At 42.9% G+C, this 20,000-nt stretch overlaps 1 protein-coding gene across 1 annotated transcript in view; it reads left to right on the top strand.

The window, feature by feature from the left end:
• The first annotated feature begins 3,958 nt into the window (after nt 1-3,958).
• The window catches only part of LOC125045375 (streptococcal hemagglutinin-like), a 20,665-nt gene continuing 4,623 nt past the window's right edge, over nt 3,959-20,000 (top strand). Inside the window, exons 1-13 of the mRNA XM_047642581.1 lie at nt 3,959-4,025; nt 4,119-4,241; nt 4,335-4,498; nt 5,369-5,516; nt 5,919-6,092; nt 6,279-6,452; nt 6,825-7,028; nt 7,419-9,362; nt 9,862-17,094; nt 17,604-17,667; nt 17,793-17,904; nt 18,188-18,313; nt 19,350-19,392. Coding sequence (XP_047498537.1) covers nt 3,959-4,025; nt 4,119-4,241; nt 4,335-4,498; nt 5,369-5,516; nt 5,919-6,092; nt 6,279-6,452; nt 6,825-7,028; nt 7,419-9,362; nt 9,862-17,094; nt 17,604-17,667; nt 17,793-17,904; nt 18,188-18,313; nt 19,350-19,392 — 10,576 coding nt within the window. The remainder of the gene's footprint in view (nt 4,026-4,118; nt 4,242-4,334; nt 4,499-5,368; nt 5,517-5,918; nt 6,093-6,278; nt 6,453-6,824; nt 7,029-7,418; nt 9,363-9,861; nt 17,095-17,603; nt 17,668-17,792; nt 17,905-18,187; nt 18,314-19,349; nt 19,393-20,000) is intronic.

The following is a 20,000-nucleotide window of genomic DNA, read 5'->3' as shown; positions in this document are numbered from 1 at the left end:
CCAAAGATCTGCCAACCACCAGTGAAGTGACAACTACCAAAGATCTGCCAACCACCAGTGAAGTGACAACTGCCAAAGATAGGCCAACCACCAGTGAAGTGACAACTACCAAAGAACTGCCAATCACCAGTGAAGTGACAACTACTAAAGACCTGCCAACCACCAGTAAAGTGACAACTACCAAAGATCTGCCAACCACCAGTGAAGTGACAAGTACCAAAGATCTGCCAACCACCAGGTGAAGGTGACAACTACCAAAGACCTGCCAACCACCAGTGAAGTGACAACTCCAAAGATCTGCCAACCACCAGGTGAAGGGACAACTACCAAAGATCTGCCTACCACCAGTGAAGGTGACAACTACCAAAGATCTGCCACCACCAGTGAAGTGACAACTACCAAAGATCTGCCAACCACCAGTGAAAGTGACAACTACCAAAGATCTGCCAACCACCCAGTGAAGTGGACAATCACCAAGTGACCTGCCAACCACCAGTGAAGTGACAACTCACCAAAGACCTGCCAACCACCAGTGAAGTGACAACTACCAAAGACCTGCCAACCACCAGTGAAGTGACAACTACCAAAAGACCTGCCAACACCAGTGAAGTGACAAACTACCAAAGACCTGCCAACCACCAGTGAAGTGACAGACACTACAGACCTGCCAACCACCAGTGAAGTGACAACACCAATGACCTGCCAACCACCAGGGAAGGTGACAACTCCAAAGACCTGCCAACCACCAGTGAAGTGACAGACCACCAAGACCTGCCAACCACCAGTGCAAGTGACAACTACCAAAGACCTGCCAACCACCAGTGAAGGGACAACTACCAAAGATCTGCCAACACCAGTGAAGGACGTCACCAAAGCTCTGCAACCACCAGTGAAGTGACTACTACCAAAGACCTGCCAACCACCAGTGAAGTGACAACTACCAAAGATCCTGCTAACCACCGGTGAAGTGACAACTACCAAAGATCTGCCAACCACTAGTGAAGTGACAACTACCAAAAACCTGCCAACCACCAGTGAAGTGACAACTACCAAAGCCCTGCCAACCACCAGTCAAGTGACAACTACCAAAGACCTGCCAACCACCAGTGAAGTGACATTCACCACAGACCTGCCAACCACCAGTGAAGTGACAACCACCAAAGACCTGCCAACCACCAGTGAAGTGACAACTACCAAAGACCTGCCAACCACCAGTGAAGTGACAGTCACGAAAGACCTGCCAACCACCAGTGAAGTGACAACTACCAAAGACCTGCCAACTACCAGTGAAGTGACAACTACCAAAGATCTGCCAACCACCAGTGAACTGACAACTACCAAAGACCTGCCAACCACCAGTGAAGTGACAACTACCAAAGATCTGCTAACCACCGGTGAAGTGACAACTACCAAAGATCTGCCAACCACCAGTGAAGTGACAACTACCAAAGACCTGCCAACCACCAGTGAAGTGACAACTACCAAAGCCCTGCCAACCACCAGTCAAGTGACAACTACCAAAGACCTGCCAACCACCAGTGAAGTGACATTCACCACAGACCTGCCAACCACCAGTGAAGTGACAACCACCAAAGACCTGCCAACCACCAGTGAAGTGACAACTACCAAAGACCTGCCAACCACCAGTGAAGTGACAGTCACGAAAGACCTGCCAACCACCAGTGAAGTGACAACTACCAAAGACCTGCCAACTACCAGTGAAGTGACAACTACCAAAGATCTGCCAACCACCAGTGAAGTGACAACTACCAAAGATCTGCCAACCACCAGTGAAGTGACAACTACCAAAGATTTGCCAACCACCAGTGAAGTGACAATCACCAATGACCTGCCAACCACCAGTGAAGTGACAACTACCAAAGATCTGCCAACCACCAGTGAAGTGACAACTACCAAAGACCTGCCAACCACCAGTGAAGTGACAACTACCAAAGATCTGCTAACCACCGGTGAAGTGACAACTACCAAAGATCTGCCAACCACCAGTGAAGTGACAACTCACCAAAGACCTGCCAACCACCAGTGAAGTGACAACTACCAAAGACCTGCCAACCACCAGTGAAGTGACAACTACCAAAGACCTGCCAACCACCAGTGAAGTGACAGTCACCAAAGACCTGCCAACCACCAGTGAAGTGACAACTACCAAAGACCTGCCAACCACCAGTGAAGTGACAACTACCAAAGATCTGCCAACCACCAGTGAAGTGACAACTACCAAAGATCTGCCAACCACCAGTGAAGTGACAACTACCAAAGATCTGCCAACCACCAGTGAAGTGACAACTACCAAAGACCTGCCAACCACCAGTGAAGTGACAACTACCAAAGACCTGCCAACCACCAGTGAAGTGACAACTACCAAAGACCTGCCAACCACCAGTGAAGTGACAACTACCAAAGATCTGCCAACCACCAGTGAAGTGACAACTACCAAAGATCTGCCAACCACCAGTGAAGTGACAACTACCAAAGACCTGCCAACCACCAGTGAAGTGACAACTACCAAAGACCTGCCAACCACCAGTGAAGTGACAGCTACTAAAGACCTGCCAACCACCAGTAAAGTGACAGCTACCAAAGATCTGCCAACCACCAGTGAAGTGGACAAGTACCAAAGATCTGCCAACACCAGTAAGTGACAACTACCAAAGACCTGCAAACCACCAGTGAAGTGAAAACTACCAAAAGATCTGCCCACCACCAGTGAAGTGACAACTACCAAAGACCTGCCAAACCACCAGTAAAGTGACAACTACCAAAGATCTGCCACCACCGTGAAGTGGACAACTACCAAAGATCTGCCAACCACCAGTGAAGTGACAACTAACCAAAGAACCTGCCAACCACCAGTGAAGTGACAGTCACCAAAGATCTGCCCATCCTCCGGTGAGTGACAACTACCAAAGATCTGCCAACCACCAGTGAAGTGAAAACTACCAAAGCCCTGCCAACCACCAGTGAAGTGACAACTACCAAAGACCTGCCAACCACCAGTGAAGTGACAGTCACCACAGACCTGCCAACCACCAGTGAAGTGACAACTACCAAAGACCTGCCAACCACCAGTGAAGTGACAACTACCAAATACCTGCCAACCACCAGTGAAGTGACAGTCACCAAACACCTGCCAACCACCAGTGAAGTGACAACTACCAAAGACCTTTCAACCACCAGTGAAGTGACAGTCACCAAAGACCTTCCAACCACCAGTGAAGTGACAACTACCAAAGATAGGCCAACCACCAGTGAAGTGACAACTACTAAAGACCTTCCAACCACCAGTGAAGTGACAACTACCAAAGACCTGCCAACCACCAGTAAAGTGACAACTACCAAAGACCTGCCAACTACCAGTGAAGTGACAGTCACCAAAGACCTGCCAACCACCAGTGAGGTGACAACTACCAAACACCTTCTAACCACCAGTGAAGTGACAGTCACCAAAGACCTTCCAACCACCAGTGAAGTGACAACTACCAAAGACCTTCCAACCACCAGTGAAGTGACAACTACCAAAGACCTGCCAACCACCAGTGAAGTGACAACTACCAAAGATCTGCCAACCACCAGTGAAGTAACAAGTACCAAAGATCTGCCAACCACCAGTGAAGTGACAACTACCAAAGATCTGCCAACCACCGGTGAAGTGACAACTACCAAAGATCTGCCAACCACTAGTGAAGTGACAACTACCAAAGACCTGCCAACCACCAGTGAAGTGACAGTCACCAAAGATCTGCCATCCTCCGGTGAAGTGACAACTACCAAAGATCTGCCAACCACCAGTGAAGTGACAACTACCAAAGCCCTGCCAACCACCAGTCAAGTGACAACTACCAAAGACCTGCCAACCACCAGTGAAGTGACAACTACCAAAGACCTGCCAACCACCAGTGAAGTGACAACTACCAAATACCTGCCAACCACCAGTGAAATGACAGTCACCAGAGACCTGCCAACCACCAGTGAAATGACAGTCACCAGAGACCTGCCAACCACCAGTGAAGTGACAGTCACCAGAGACCTGCCAACCACCAGTGAAGTGACAGTCACCAGAGACCTGCCAACCACCAGTGAAGTGACAACTACCAAAGATCTGCCAACCACCAGTGAATTGACAACTACCAAAAACCTGCCAACCACCAGTGAAGTTACAGTCACGAAAGACCTGCCAACCACCAGTGAAGTGACAATTACCAAAGATCTACCAACCACCAGTGAAATGACAACTACCAAAGACCTGCCAACCACCAGTGAAGTGACAATTACCAAAGATCTGCCAACCACCAGTGAAGTGACAACTACCAAAGACCTGCCAACCACCAGTGAAGTGCCAACTACCAAAGACCTGGCAACCACCAGTGAATTGACAGCTACCAACGATCTGCCAACCACCGGTGAAATGACAACTACCAAAGATCTGCCAACCACCAGTGAAGTGACAGCCACCAAAGACCTGCTAACCACCAGTGAAGTGACATTCACCAAAGACCTGCCAACCACCAGTCAAGTGACAGTCACCAAAGACCTGCCAACCACTAATGAAGTGACATTCACCAAAGACCTGCCAACCACCAATGAAGTGACATTAACCGAAGTCCTGCCAACCACCAGTGAAGTGACAGTCACCAAAGACCTGCCAACCACCAGTGAAGTGACAGTCACGAAAGACCTGCCAACCACCAGTGAAGTGACAGTTACCAAAGACCTGCCAACCACCAGTGAAGTGACAGTCACCAAAGACCTGCCAACCACCAGTGAAGTGACATTCACCAAAGACCTGCCAACCACCAGTGAAGTGACAGTCACCAAAGACCTGCCAACCACCAGTGAAGTGACAGTCACCAAAGACCTGCCAACCACCAGTGAAGTGACAGTCACCAAAGCCCTACCAACCACCAGTGAAGTGACAACTACTAAAGACCTGCCAACCACCAGTGAAGTGACAGTCACCAAAGACCTACCAACCACCGGTGAAGTGACAACTACCAGAGAACTGCCAACCACCAGTGAAGTGACAGTCACCAAAGACCTGCCAACCACCAGTGAAGTGACAGTCACCAAAGACCTGCCAACCACCAGTGAAGTGACAGTCACCAAAGACCTGCCAACCACCAGTGAAGTGACAATCACCATAGACCTGCCAACCACCAGTGAAGTGACAGTCACCAAAGACCTACCAACCACCAGTGAAGTGACAACTACCAAAGACCTTCCAACCACCAGTGAAGTGACAGTCACCAAAGACCTGCCAACCACCAGTGAAGCGACAACTACCAAAGACCTTCCAACCACCAGTGAAGTGATAGTCACTAAAGACCTGCCAACCACCAGTGAAGTGACAACTACCAAAGACCTGCCAACCACCAGTGAAGTGACAACTACCAAAGACCTGCCAACCACCAGTGAAGTGCCAACTACCAAAGACCTGGCTACCAACGATCTGCCAACCACCGGTGAAATGACAGCTACCAAAGATCTGCCAACCACCAGTGAAGTGACAACCAACAAAGACCTGCCAACCAACAGTGAAGTGACAACCACCAAAGATCTGCCAACCACCGGCGAGGTGACAACTACCAAAGACCTGCCAACCACCAGTGAAGTGACAACTACCAAAAACCTGCCAACCACCAGTGAAGTGACAGCCACCAAAGATCTGCCAACCACCAGTGAAGTGACAGTCACCAAAGAACTGCCAACCACCAGTGAAGTGACTACTACCAACGATCTGCCAACCACCGGTGAAATGACAACTACCAATGATCTGCCAACCACCAGTGAAGTGACAACTACCAAAGACCTGCCAACCACCTGTGAAGAGACAGTCACCAAAGACCTGCCAACCACCAGTGAAGTGACAACTACCAAAGACCTGCCAACCACCAGTGAAGTGACACCTACCAATGATCTGCCAACCACCGGTGAAATGACAACTACCAAAGAATTGCCAACCACCAGTGAAGTGACAGTCACCAAAGACCTGTCAACCAACAGTGAAGTGACAGTCACCAAACACCTGCCAACCACTAGTGAAGTGACAGTCACCAAAGACCTGCCAACCACCAGTGAAGTGACAATTACCAAAGATCTGCCAACCACCAGTGAAGTGACAACTACCAAAGACCTGCCAACCACCAGTGAAGTTACAACTACCAACGATCTGCCAACCACCGGTGAAATGACAACTACCAAAGATCTGCCAACCACCAGTGAAGTGACAACTAACAAAGACCTGCCAACCACCAGTGAAGTGACACCTACCAACGATCTGCCAACTACCGGTGAAATGACAACTACCAAAGAATTGCCAACCACCAGTGAAGTGACAGTCACCAAAGACCTGTCAACCAACAGTGAAGTGACAGTCACCAAACACCTGCCAACCACTAGTGAAGTGACAGTCACCAAAGACCTGCCAACCACCAGTGAAGTGACAATTACCAAAGATCTGCCAACCACCAGTGAAGTGACAACTACCAAAGACCTGCGAACCACCAGTGAAGTGACAGTCACGAAAGACCTGCCAACCACCAGTGAAGTGACTACTACGAAAGACCTGCCAACCACCAGTGAAGTGACAACTACCAAAGACCTGCCAACCACCAGTGAAGTGACAACTACCAAAGACCTGCCAACCACCAGTGAAGTGACTACTACGAAAGACCTGCCAACCACCAGTGAAGTGACAACTACCAAAGACCTGCCAACCACTAGTGAAGTGACAACTACCAAAGACCTGCCAACCACCAGTGAAGTGACAACTACCAACGATCTGCCAACCACCAGTGAATTGACAGTCACGAAAGACCTGCCAACCACTAGTGAAGTGACAGTCACGAAAGACCTGGCAACCACTAGTGAAGTGACAGTCAGCAAAGACCTGCCAACCACTAGTGAAGTGACAGTCAGCAAAGACATGCCAACCACCAGTGCAGTGACAGTCACGAAAGACCTGCCAACCACTAGTGAAGTGACAGTCAGCAAAGACCTGCCAACCACAGGTGAAGTGACAACTACCAAAGATCTGCCAACCAGCAGTGAAGTGACAACTACCAAAGATCTGCCAACCACCAGTGAAGTGACAACTACTAAAGACCTGCCAACCACCAGTGAAGTGACAACTACGAAAGATCATCCAACCATCAGTGAAGTGACAACTACCAAAGACCTGCCAACCACCAGTGAAATGACAACTACCAAAAATCATCCAACCATCAGTGAAGTGACAACTACCAAAGACCTGCCAACCACCAGTGAAGTGACAACTACCAAAGATCATCCAACCATCAGTGAAGTGACAACTACGAAAGACCTGCCAACCATCAGTGAAGTGACAACTACCAAAGACCTGCCAACCACCAGTGAAGTGACACACGCTAACACTATTGCAGTATCTAATGTAACTACAGTTTCTACTGTTGGTGCAGACTCTTCTGCCAATACAGCATTCAATGTGTCTACTACTGATATAACATCCAGTGCCACTACAGGTTCCACTGCAAGTACAGCATCTGGCAGCACAGCATCTATTGAATCAACAGTGTCCTATGGTACTACAGTATTTACTAACACTACAGTATACAATGTAAATACAGTGTCTACTGCTGCTGTAACTTCTAATTTAATCACAGCCTTTCCTGCTGCTACAGCATCCACCACTACAATATCCAGTGGAACTACTGTGTATATTAGCAATAAAACGTTTATTCCTCCTACAACATCTGAAGTTTCAGCATTCAGTGGCAAAGCATCTGATACTACAGTGACTATTGAAACAACAGCGATTAATGACACCATGTTTACTACTACTCTAGGATCCAATGCCACCAAAGCATCTACCACCAGTGGAGTATCTAATACTACTGTGCCTGATGGATCTGATTACAGTACAGTATCCGTTGTTACTACAACATCTACTGACACTGTGAAATATAACGCAACTACAGTATCGGCTGATTATACAGGATCTGATGCTACCTCACCTTCTGTTGCCACTATTAGATCTAATGCTACTACAACAGTTACTGCTGTTGCAACACATACTACCATTACATCTACAGATACTACAAATTCTAAAGATACTTCAGCAGCTACCAAGATATTGACATTGGCTACTACCAACACAACGTCCAGTGCTATTACAAAATCTGCTGCTACTGCAATAATCAGTAATACAGCAGCATTGACTGCCACAATATCGAATGATACCATAATGTTTACTAAGACATCATCCAGTGCTGCAACATCAACTAGAAATTCTACAGCATTCGTTGAAACAACAGTGTCCATCAATGATGTAGAATTCAATACTTCTACAGCATCTGCTGCTACTTCAGCATCCATTATTAGGACAATATCTTCAGATAGTGAGATATCTAATCCTATGACAACATCTGTGGAAACTTTAGGTCTTCCTGGAAATACAGCAACACCTGATACTACTGTAGCATCTAGTAAAAATACAATATTTTCTGCCACAACAGAACCCGGTGATAATACAGTACCATCTGCCACTACAACCTTTTCCTCTATAACAGTGCCTGCCGAGACTACAGCATCTGCTAATACAATGTTTGTCGACAGCACAGAATTTGATGCTACTACAGTATTTGCTACTGTTGTAGGACCTAATGTCACTAAAGCATCTACCAATACAGCAGTTTATGTTAATGCAGCATCTAATGCTACTACATCATCTTTGGTACTTAGTGTCACTGCGACACCCATTCGTACTAATGTGTCTATCATTGCTACTACAATATCCAAAGACATCACAACATCTAAGGATACTAAGGAGTCTACTGTTATTTTAGCTTTAAATGATACAACACCATCTACTAGCGCAATAGTATCCAATGCTACAATAGTATCTAACACAGTGTCTGCTGCCAATACAGTATCACATGTTACATCTACACCTAGTGCAGTGCCTACTACCAGCGCAACCTCTAATGTCCACATAGCATCTACTGGCACTATAGCATCCAATGGTACTGCAGAATTTACTGAATCTACTCTTGCTGAAGCATCTGCTACAACAGAATCGTTTACTTCTTTTGAAGTTCCTACTGCTACTGAAGCTACCACAAAAGTGTCTACTGCTTCAGAAGTCTCTACCATTACCATTACAGAAACACCTACCGATTCTGTACTATCTACCATCACTGAAATGTCAGCCAACATAACGGAACCAAACAATATTATAGCACCAACTACAGAAGATATACAGACCAGTGGTAAAGTTTCTACCTCCACTGAAATGTCCAAGAACTATCTAAAGTCCAGCACTGAAGAACCTTTTACTACCATAAGAACAGTCTCTTCTAATTTTCCAGGTAAGTTGAATTAAAAGGCTGTTGGGTATTAATGTAATGAATGTCTCAAAGCTCTTCATGAGTGCAAATTTAAAAGGGCAGTATGACATACAATTATGTTATTGATAATGGAGGGGGCAACCAAGGATTTCTCTATTGGCTGCTTCCATGAATAATTAGCTGCTTTCACAAAAGGGAGATAACTATAGCTCCAAGTAAAAAGTATACCCGATTTTTTATGTTATAAAATAATCAGCTATGAAAGAGATCATAAAATTATGTTTATGAACCTAAATACATTCATATTCTTTTAGTCGCTGTCTTTTAGCAGGAGCAAAATTGATTAATTGTTATATGGCTTTCCTTATCATTATTGCTATTTTTATAAATATTATTATAATGTTAATTATAGTGATTGCCATATCTGCTACAGACTAGCACTATTTTTTTCTTTACATTCATTGATTTAATAAAGTTCTTGATAAACACTAAATATGAACAGTCAATGGTCCATCCACAGTCACAGTTACATCGGCATCTGGCAAGTTAACAAATAAAACAAGCTCATCTATTCCATCTACAGTAACGTTGATATCAACAGGAATTTCTTGGTTCAACGGCTCTAAATCAACGGCTTCTGGTCATACATCACCTGTTTCATCATCCACACTCACTGCTACTTTACCAACCGTTGACAGTGTGAAGTCAACAGAAACAGCACTCTTCCTTAACACCAAGGAAACTGTAGAGCCAAGAACGTCAACAAATTCTGTTCCATCCACATATTCCGTTTCAACAAATCAAGATGTAATTACCATTCCTACAGGACCTTCCACTTCAGAACAAATATCACACAATACCAAATCTATATCTTCATATTCATTTATTCCCTCGACTGTTCCATCTCTTTCAAAAGAGTTATCTACAGCCACATATCATACATCATTGTCTACAGATTTTAAAGAATCTACTAATTCAGTTAGTACAAAATCAGAACTCCCCGATCAGTATACAGGTTCAGACCAATCTGTAATAGATGAAGAATCTACCACTGAAGAATTGTTTAACCAAAGAGCTGATTCTACTACTACTGCTGTGTCTACCACAAATACTGAGTCAATCACACCTGTTAAGCCTATGCCCACTGACATGTCTAGTAAAGCTTCTGATTCAAATGTGACTGATATGCCTATTGTAGCATTTGATTCTACTGTCACTAGTTTGTATACCACTGCTGCTGAGTCTAGCATCACAAACGATTCTTCGACAACTTTTGATTCCACTGCCTTTGTTGTGACTACTAAAACTTCCGAATATACTACCACTGATGCATTTACTACCACTGTTGTGTCTAAGACTACTGCTGAGTTTATCGCAATTTCTACTGAAACTTCTGATTCTTCAGCTACTGATGTTTCTAGTGAATCTACAATTCCTAGTGAGTCCACCACCACTGTATCAACACCAACATCCAATTTTACTACCTCTGCTATGATGATGAAAACTACTGGCAGCGGTATATCAACCAAAACTGCCAATGATGATTCTACCACTTCACCAAAGTATACTAGATCTAATTTGTCCACCAATCTAGCTGATTATGCCGCCACTGGTTCTACAACCACTTCTGACTCCTATTTTGAGTCTTCCAATGCTGGTATATCTGGGAAAAGTTCTGATTATACAGCGACTCATGTATCAACACACACTGCTGAGCTTGTGATCACCAAACCTTCAGGCTCTCCTACAACACATACCAGCAAGCCTGAGTCTGCTATCATTGGTATGCAAACCAAAACATTTGATATTAATGTCACTGGTGCGTCCATTGAGCATACTAACAACGGTGTATCTAGCAAAACAAGTGATGGTAATATTATGTCTACCATCACTACTGTATCGACTGCTAAAACAGCTATTACTAGTACAGAATCCAATGCTATTACTGCTTCTGCATCATTCCCCACAGCAGTAACAGCCAGTGATAATGCTACTGAAATATATAGTGCTGCTCAAACATCATTCACTACAATAACGACTGCAGCTTCTGAAGTGTCTACTAAAGCATTTACCAATGCAGAAAGGTCTACGTCTTCTAAATTTTCTAGAGCTGCTAGAGCATCTACAACTACAGAAATAACAGCTGCTGCTGAAGTGCCTAGTGAAACATCTACCATCACAAATATAACCATTTCAAATGCTGCTGAAGAAACTACTGCTGCAAAAATGTCTAGCGTTACTGAAGCATCAAGTATTACAGAAATGTTTACTACTGGTGAAACGTCTTTTATCACAAACAAAACCACTAGTGCTGCTGAGCCGTCTACCGCAACAAATATGTATACCGGTTTTGAAGGGTCAAATGCTACTGAAGCATCTACCACTTCAAAAATATCTACAGATTCTGAAGTGTTTAGTGATGCTGAAGTATCCACCACTGTAGAAATATCTACCGCTTATGAAATGTCGGTTGCTGCTGAAGCATCTGCCACTGTGGATATGTCTACCGCCCCTGAGTTGTCTAATGTTTCTGAAGTATCTACCACAGCAAAAATATCTACCGCTTATGAACTGTCTGTTGCAACTGAATCATCTGTAACTGCAGAAATGTCCACCACTTCTGGAGTGTCTGCTGCTCCTGAAACATCTACCACAACAGAAATATTTACAGAAGTGTCTACAACATCTGAGGTCTCTAGTGCTGCTGAAACATCTATTACTGCAGAAAGGTCTACTTACGAAGTGTCTAGTGTTGCTGAATCATCTACCACTGCAAAAATGTCTACCGCTTCTGAAGTGTCTGGTGCTGCTGAAGCTTACAGCACTGCAAAAATGTCTACCACTTCTGAAGTGTCTAGTGTTGCTGAAGCATCACACTCTACAGAGATGCCTATCGCTTCTGAAGTGTTTAGTGCGGATGAAACATCCAACTCTACGGAAATGTTTACCGCTTTTGAAGTGTCTAGTGCTGCTGAAGTATCTACTTTTACAGAAATGTCTTCCTCTTCTGAAGAGTCTAATGCAACTGAAGCAACTACGGAAATGTCTATCGCTTCTGAAGTGTCTGTTGCTGCTGAAGCATCTAACACTACAGAAATGCCTATCACTTCTGAAATGTCTAGTGTTGTTGGAGCATCCAAAACTACAGAAATGTCCACCAATTCTGGAATGTCTAGTGCTGCTGAAACATCTATAGAAATATTTGCTGCTTCTAAAGTGTCTAGTGCTTCTGAAATATCTACAGAAATGTCCACCGCTTCTGAAGCGTCTGTTGCTCCTGAAACATCTACCACCAGAGAAGTGTCTGCCGCTTCTGAAGTGTCTAGTGCTGCTGAAATATCTACGATGGCAGAAGTGTCTGCTGAAGCAACTCCCATTGCAGAAATGTCTACTGCTTCTAAAGTGTATAGTGTCTCTACAAAAAATTCTACCGCTTCTGAAGTTTCTGGTGTTGCTAAAGCATTTACTACTACAGAAATGTCTATTGTAGTGTCTATTACTGCTGAAACATCCACAATAATGTCTGAAGTGTTTAGTGCTGCTGAAGCCTCGAATTCTACCGAAATGTCTACCGCTTCTGAAGTTTCTTATACCGCTGAAGTATCCAATTCTACAGAAATGTCTACCGCTTCTGAAGTTTCTTATACCGCTGAAGCATCCAATTCTACAGAAATGTCTACCGCTTCTGAAGTTTCTTATACCGCTGAAGCATCCAATTCTACAGAAATGTCTACCGCTTCTGAAGTTTCTTATACCGCTGAAGCATCCAATTCTACAGAAATGTCTACCGCTTCTGAAGTTTCTTATACCGCTGAAGCATCCAATTCTACAGAAATGTCTACCGCTTCTGAAGTTTCTTATACCGCTGAAGCATCCAATTCTACAGAAATGTCTACCGCTTCTGAAGTTTCTTATACCGCTGAAGCATCCAATTCTACAGAAATGTCTACCGCTTCTGAAATGTCTGGTACTTCTGAAGCATCTACCACTGCAGAAATGTCTACCGCTTCTGAAGTATCTGGTGCTGCTGAAACATCTACAGAAATGTCTACTGTTTCTGAAGTGTCTAATGCTTCTGAAGCGTTGAAAATATCCACCAATTCTGGAGTGTCTGTTGCTAATGAAATGTCTACACAAATGTCCACTGCTGAAAATAAAATGTCTAGTGCTGCTGAAGCATCCAACTCTACAGAAAGGTCTACCGCTTCTGAGTTGTCTCGTGCAGCCGAAACATCTACACAAGTGTCTACTGATGCTGAAGTGTCTAGTGCTGCTGAAACATCCAGCTCTACAGACATGTCTACCTCTTCTGAAATGTCTAGTGCTGCTGAGACCTCTTCAAAAGTGTCTACTGTTGCTGAAGTGTCTAGTGCTACTGAGACATCAAGCTCTACAGAAATGTCTGCTGCTACCAATACAGAAATGTCTTCCTCTTCTGAAGTGTCTAATGCTGCTGGAGTGTCTAATGCTGCTAATACATCTTCTACAGTAATGCTTACCGTTTCAGAAGTGTATAATGCTGCTGAAACATCAGCTATTATAGAAATATCTTCTGAAGTGTCTAGTGCTGCTGAAGCATCCAGCTCTACAGAAATGTCTATCGCTTCTGAATTGCCTACTTCTGATGAAACAACCAACTTTACTGAAATGTCTTCTGCCTCTGAAATGTTTAATGATGCTGAAGCATACAACTCTACTGAAACGTCTACTGCTTCTGAAGTGTCTATTGCTGCAGAAACATCAACAAAAATGGATGCTGCGTCTGAAGCGTCTTGTGCTGTTAAAGCATTAAACTCTACAGAGATGTCTACTCCTTCTGAAGTGTATAGGTCTGCTGAAACTTCCAGCTCTACAGAAATGTCTGCTGCTTCAGAAGTGTCTAGTGCTGAGGAAATATCCAACTCTACAGAAATGTTTACCACTTTTGAAGTGTCTAGTGCTACTGAAGTATCAACCACTTCAGAAATGTCTACCGCTTCTGAAGTATTCAGTGCTGCAGCAACAGCAGTAGAATTGTCTAGTACTGTAGATACATCTACTACTGAAATGTCTACCACTTTTGAAGTGTCTTGTGATGCTGAAGCATGTACCACTCCAGAAATGTCTACCACTTCTGATGTGGCTAATGCTGCTGAAGTACTTAGTGCTGCTAAAACATCTACTACAGAAATGCCTACCGTTTCAGAAATGTCTAAAACTGCTGAAACATCTATTACAGAAATGTCAACCACTTCTAAATTTTCCAGTGATAGTGAAGCATCTAACTCGACAGAAACGTCTACCAGTTTTGAAGTGTCTATTGCTGCTGAAGCATTAACTTCTATAGAAATGCCTACCGTTTCTGAAGTATCTAGTGCTACTGAAATATCTACCACTGCAAAAATATCTACTGCTTTTGAAGAATTTAGTGTTGCTGATGCATCCAGTTCTACAGAAATTTCTACTGATTCTGGAATGTCTAGTGCTGCTAAAATATCTACTACAGAAATGTCTACCACTTCTCAAGTGTCTAGTACTGCTGAAGCATCCAACTCTACAGAAATATCTACTACTACTGAAGTTTCTAGTGCTGCTGAAACATCTACTATTATAGAAATATCTACCACTGCAGAAATGTATACCGCTTCTGAAGTGTCCAGTGCTTCTGAAACATTCACTTCTACAGAAATGTCTACTGTTACTGAAGTGTCTAGTGCTGCTGAAACATCTGACACTGCAGAAATATCTACCACTTCTGAAGTGTCTCCTCCTACTGAAACATCTACTACAGAAATGCCTACCGCTTCTGAAGTGTCCGGTGCTGCTGAAGCATCTGACACTGTAGAAATGTCTACCGCTTCTGAAGTTTCTCATGCTACTGAATCATCTACTACAGAAATGTCTACGGCTTCTGAGATGTCTAGTGCTGGTGAAACATCTGACACTGTAGAAATGTCTACCGCTTCAGAAGTGTCTCATACTGCTGAAACATCTACTGAAATGTCTACCGCTTCTGAAGTATCTAATGCTGCAGAAACATATACAAAAATGTATACAGCTTCTGAAGTGCCTAATGCTACTGAAACATCTACAAAAATGTCTGCTGCTTCTGAAGTGCTTAATGCTGCTGAAGCATATAACTCTACTGAAATGTCTACTGCTTCTGAAACGTCTAGTGCTGCTGAAGCATATAACTCTACTGAAATGTCTACTGCTTTTGAAGCGTCTAGTGCTGCAGAAACATCTACAAAAATGTATACTGCTTTAAAAGTGTCTAGTGCTGCTGAATTATCTACCACTACAGAAATGTCTCCTGAGGAGTCTAGTGCAGCCGAAACATCTACTGCTTCAGAAGTGTCTAGTGCTGGTTATACATCTACTACTGAAAGGTCTACCGCTTCTGAAGTGTCTAGTGATGCTGAAGCATGTACCCCTCCAGAAATGTCTACCACTTCTGATGTGTCTAATACTGCTGAAGTGCTCAGTGATGTTAAAACATCTACAGAAATGCCTACCATTTCAGAAATGTCTAGAACTACTGAAACATCTATTACAGAAATGTCTACCGTTTCTGAATTGTCTAATGCTGCTGAAGCATCCGTCTCTACAGAAATGTATACTACTTCTGAAGTTTGTAATGCAGCTAAAATATCTACTACAGAAATGTCTACCACTTCTGAAGTGTCCAGTACTGCTGAAGCATCCAACTCTACAGAGATATCTACCACTTCTGAAGTTTCTAGTGCTGTTGAAGCATCTACCACTGCAGTTTTGTCTGCCGCTTCTGAAATGTCTACAGAAATGTCTGCTGCTTTTGAATTGTCACTTACTGCTGAAACATCTACCACTGCAAAAATATTTAATGCTTCTGAAGTATCTAGTGCTGCTAAAACGTCTACCAATGAATTGTCTAGTGCTGCTGAAATATCTAGTACTGCAGAAATGTCTGCTGCTTCTGAAGTGCCTAGTGTTACTGAAACATCTACCTCTACTGAAATGTTTACCGCTTCTGAAGTGTGTAATGCTGCTGAAGCATCTGCCACTGCAGAAATATCTACTGCCTCTGAAGTGTTTAGTGCTGCTGAAATGTCTAACTCTTCTGAAATGTCTAGTGCTACTGAAGCATTCAGCTCTCCTGGAATGTCTACCGCTTCTGAAGTGTTTAGTGTTGCAGAAATATCTGCCGCTTCTGAAGTGTCTAGTGCTTTTGAAACATCCAACTTTACTGAAATGTCTACCGTTTCTGAAATATCTAGTGCTGCTGAAGCATCCAACTCTACTGGAATGTCTACCTCTTCTGAAGTGTCCAGTGCTGCTAAAGCATCCACTTCTATAGATATGTCTACCGCTTCTGAAGTATCTAGTGCTGCTGAAGCATCCAGCTCTATTGGAATGTCTACCGCTTCTGACGTGTTTAGTGCTGCAGAAATATCTGCCGCTTCTGAAGTGTCTAGTGCTTTTGAAACATCCAACTTTTATGAAATGTTTGCCGCTTCTGAAATATCTAGTGCTGCTGAAACATCGAACTCTACTGAAATATCTACCGCTTCTGAAATGTCCATTGATGCTGAAACATCCAACTCTAAAGAAACATTTAACTCTACAGAAATGTCTACCGCTTCTAGAGTGTCTGTTGCTCCTGCAGCATCTGACACTGCAGAAATGTCTACCGCTTCTGAAGTGTCTCATGCTACTGAGACATCTACTACAGAAATGTTTACCGCTAAAATGTTTAGTGGCCTTAAATTCTCTTCCATTACCGAAACGTCCTCTAGTTCTGCAGTGTCTACCGACCCTGAAACTTCTATCCCTACAATAGCGCCAAACTAAGTACTGCAGATAAATACGACACCGGTAAAATTTCTTCCTCCAACGAGTCCAACATTGAGGAGCCATATACTACTGCTATGGAAACATCCTCTTTAAATCTCTGAAGTATGGCGACTTAAATTGAAATGATTGTCCATTCATATGTGTGTGATTTAGTAAAAGGCAGTGTGTTGAATTATGAACATCATTGTAGTGAAATGGTTATAAAAGGACAAAGTAGCTACTGTGCCAAGCTATTGTGAAAATAATATGTCGGTACTGTTATCAAAATCATAAATGGTTCTTCAAAAGGCAATAGGTGTATCAAATCTTTTGAAGGCGAATACGGTATTATTTTTGCATATATGCATCGTCTTATCGCGCTGTACAGTAGCTTCTATCATCATTAATTTTATTATTGTTACCACAGTTTTAGTATAATTATAATCATTCACAGTTGTATTATATCGACAGCTACTGCAAGATTATCTGTTTCATCTACAGTAACTGTTATCAACAGGGATAACTTTGCTCAAGGGTTTTAATTCAATGCTTCCTGGTCATACACCCTCATATATTATATATACATCTACAATCAGTGCCGCTCTACCGACCGCTGACAGTGTGGAGTCAACAAAAGTGGCACTCATCCTCGTCACCAAGGAGACTGAAGTTCGAAAGAGGAGATTCTGTTCCATCCACAGAACCTTCCACCACAGATCCATCATCATACAATACTAAGACTACATCTTCATATCATTATTCTGACAACTCTGTTCTGTCATAGAATTATCATTAGTCTCAGCACAATCTGCTCTCTGTATGGAATTTACATCTACATCAACGTCTTCGGATATTAATGAATCTGCAAATTCACTTCAGTTAGTATACAGCTTCAGACCAGTCTGCAGATACAGAATCTATCACCTATCTACTGACTCTACTTTTGAATCTACTGTCACTGGTGTCCCCACCTGTATACTACCACTGTCAAGTCTACCATCGCAAAAATGTACATCATACCTATTGAATCTACTACCTCTAGTATGTCTACTTAGACTTCCGAATCTACAACCGCTGATTTGCTCAACACAGCCATTGGTCCCACTGCTAGTACTGTAGCTTCAAAAATGTATTATACTGCCACTGGTGGGTCTATCACCACATTTAAATCTACTACCAATGTTGTCTACTACTAGTGCTGCTGAGTCTGCCATAATTCCTCATTCTGCTGCCCTTAATGTTTTTGTTGCTACTTCTGAGACCATCCTAACGACTGTATCTGCCACCACTGCTGTCTACCAGTCCTACCATCCAACCTTTACCTACTTCTTCAGGTGTATATATCGCCTCTTCTGGATCTAGCACCACTGAAGTATATATGAAATATAATTTTCCTCCCATTGGTGAGTCTATCATCACAGGTGTGTATACGAAAATTTCTGATTCTGTTGCCACTAACGTATCTATCACACCTACTCGTGTCTCTACTAAAACCTCAACTCCCTAATGATGCACACGCACCCGCACACCCGCATTCGCACACGCACACGCACACGCACACACACACACACACACACACACACACACACACACACACACACACACACACACACACACACCTTTTTTCTATGCATTCACCCTCACAAGATGAACTGATCCCATTTATTTATTCATATGGTTATTATAATTGTGATAATAATAAATAATTACAATGATAATAATGATAATATTAATAATGATAATGATAATAATAATGATGATAACAATAACCAATAGTTACAACAATATTGATAATAATAATGATAATAATAATAATAATATCAATAATAATAACAATAATAATGATACAAAATTGTAATGATAATAATAACAATTAACAATAATAATAGTAACAATAATAATGATAATAAGAATAATGATAATAATGATAATTATTATTTGCATTATCTTATGGAAATTATTTTGGGTGTAATATTTACTGAAACAGTTGCTTTCTTCATAACGTCCTCTCGTTCCCTCCAAGTTTCCTCTCTCGCTCTCCTCTCCACCTTTCACCCTTTCCTTCTTCCCTCCCTCTCTTCCAGCCGCCATTTCCCCTTTGCTCTTATTCCTTCCGTATTTTTCCCTTGGCGATAGGCGCGCTTTTATTTGGCATGCTTTTATCTTCGGTATTATCCTATGCAGTGAAAGAAATGTGTTGTGGCGTCTTTGAGTCAGGTGACGGAGCTGAGTACTTTTGCTGTGCCACTGTATGTTACTTGTGGCTACATGCTTATAAACTAGGGTCATCATTTTATCTATACAGCGTGCAGGTTTTTATACAAAGCGGCAGTCGATATCTACAAATTATAGATATTTCCTGTGGCACTGAAGACAAAAAACAGAAAGCTTCCCTCTAAGGACCAGTATCACCGAAGTTGTTACTGTAGCTGGCAGCAACCAAATATAGAAACTAATGTCTTTAAATGTAATAGTTACCCTTTAAAATATTACGTTTTCTGTATCACGTATTGGATGTTAAGAAAACTATCTTATCGGTACAACTAAATTATTTTTTCATTTAATACTTTTACATCACAGAGACTACTTTAAGATCAAAATAGTTATACCCATCCCCCCTCTCTCTTTCTCTCCCTTTCCCTCTCCCTAACGTATATAAAAGTTTGTGTGGGTATTTTAAAAGGTTATATCTATTAATTGTATATTTTTCTATATCTTATTCTGCTTTCAGGTGCAGGAGAAAGATGCGACCTTGCTGATAACGCTGGTGCCCCATAGATCAATCACCAGCCATCCGCTCTTCTCTTCCACGTCCAGCTATCATAACGTCAGGATGTTACCTCTTCTTCTGTCGCGCCTTCAGCTTTT

Source organism: Penaeus chinensis, chromosome 37 (genome assembly GCF_019202785.1).
Source record: "Penaeus chinensis breed Huanghai No. 1 chromosome 37, ASM1920278v2, whole genome shotgun sequence".
In the NCBI taxonomy this organism is placed as follows: domain Eukaryota; kingdom Metazoa; phylum Arthropoda; class Malacostraca; order Decapoda; family Penaeidae; genus Penaeus; species Penaeus chinensis.
This window is presented reverse-complemented; position numbering and strand designations above follow the sequence as displayed.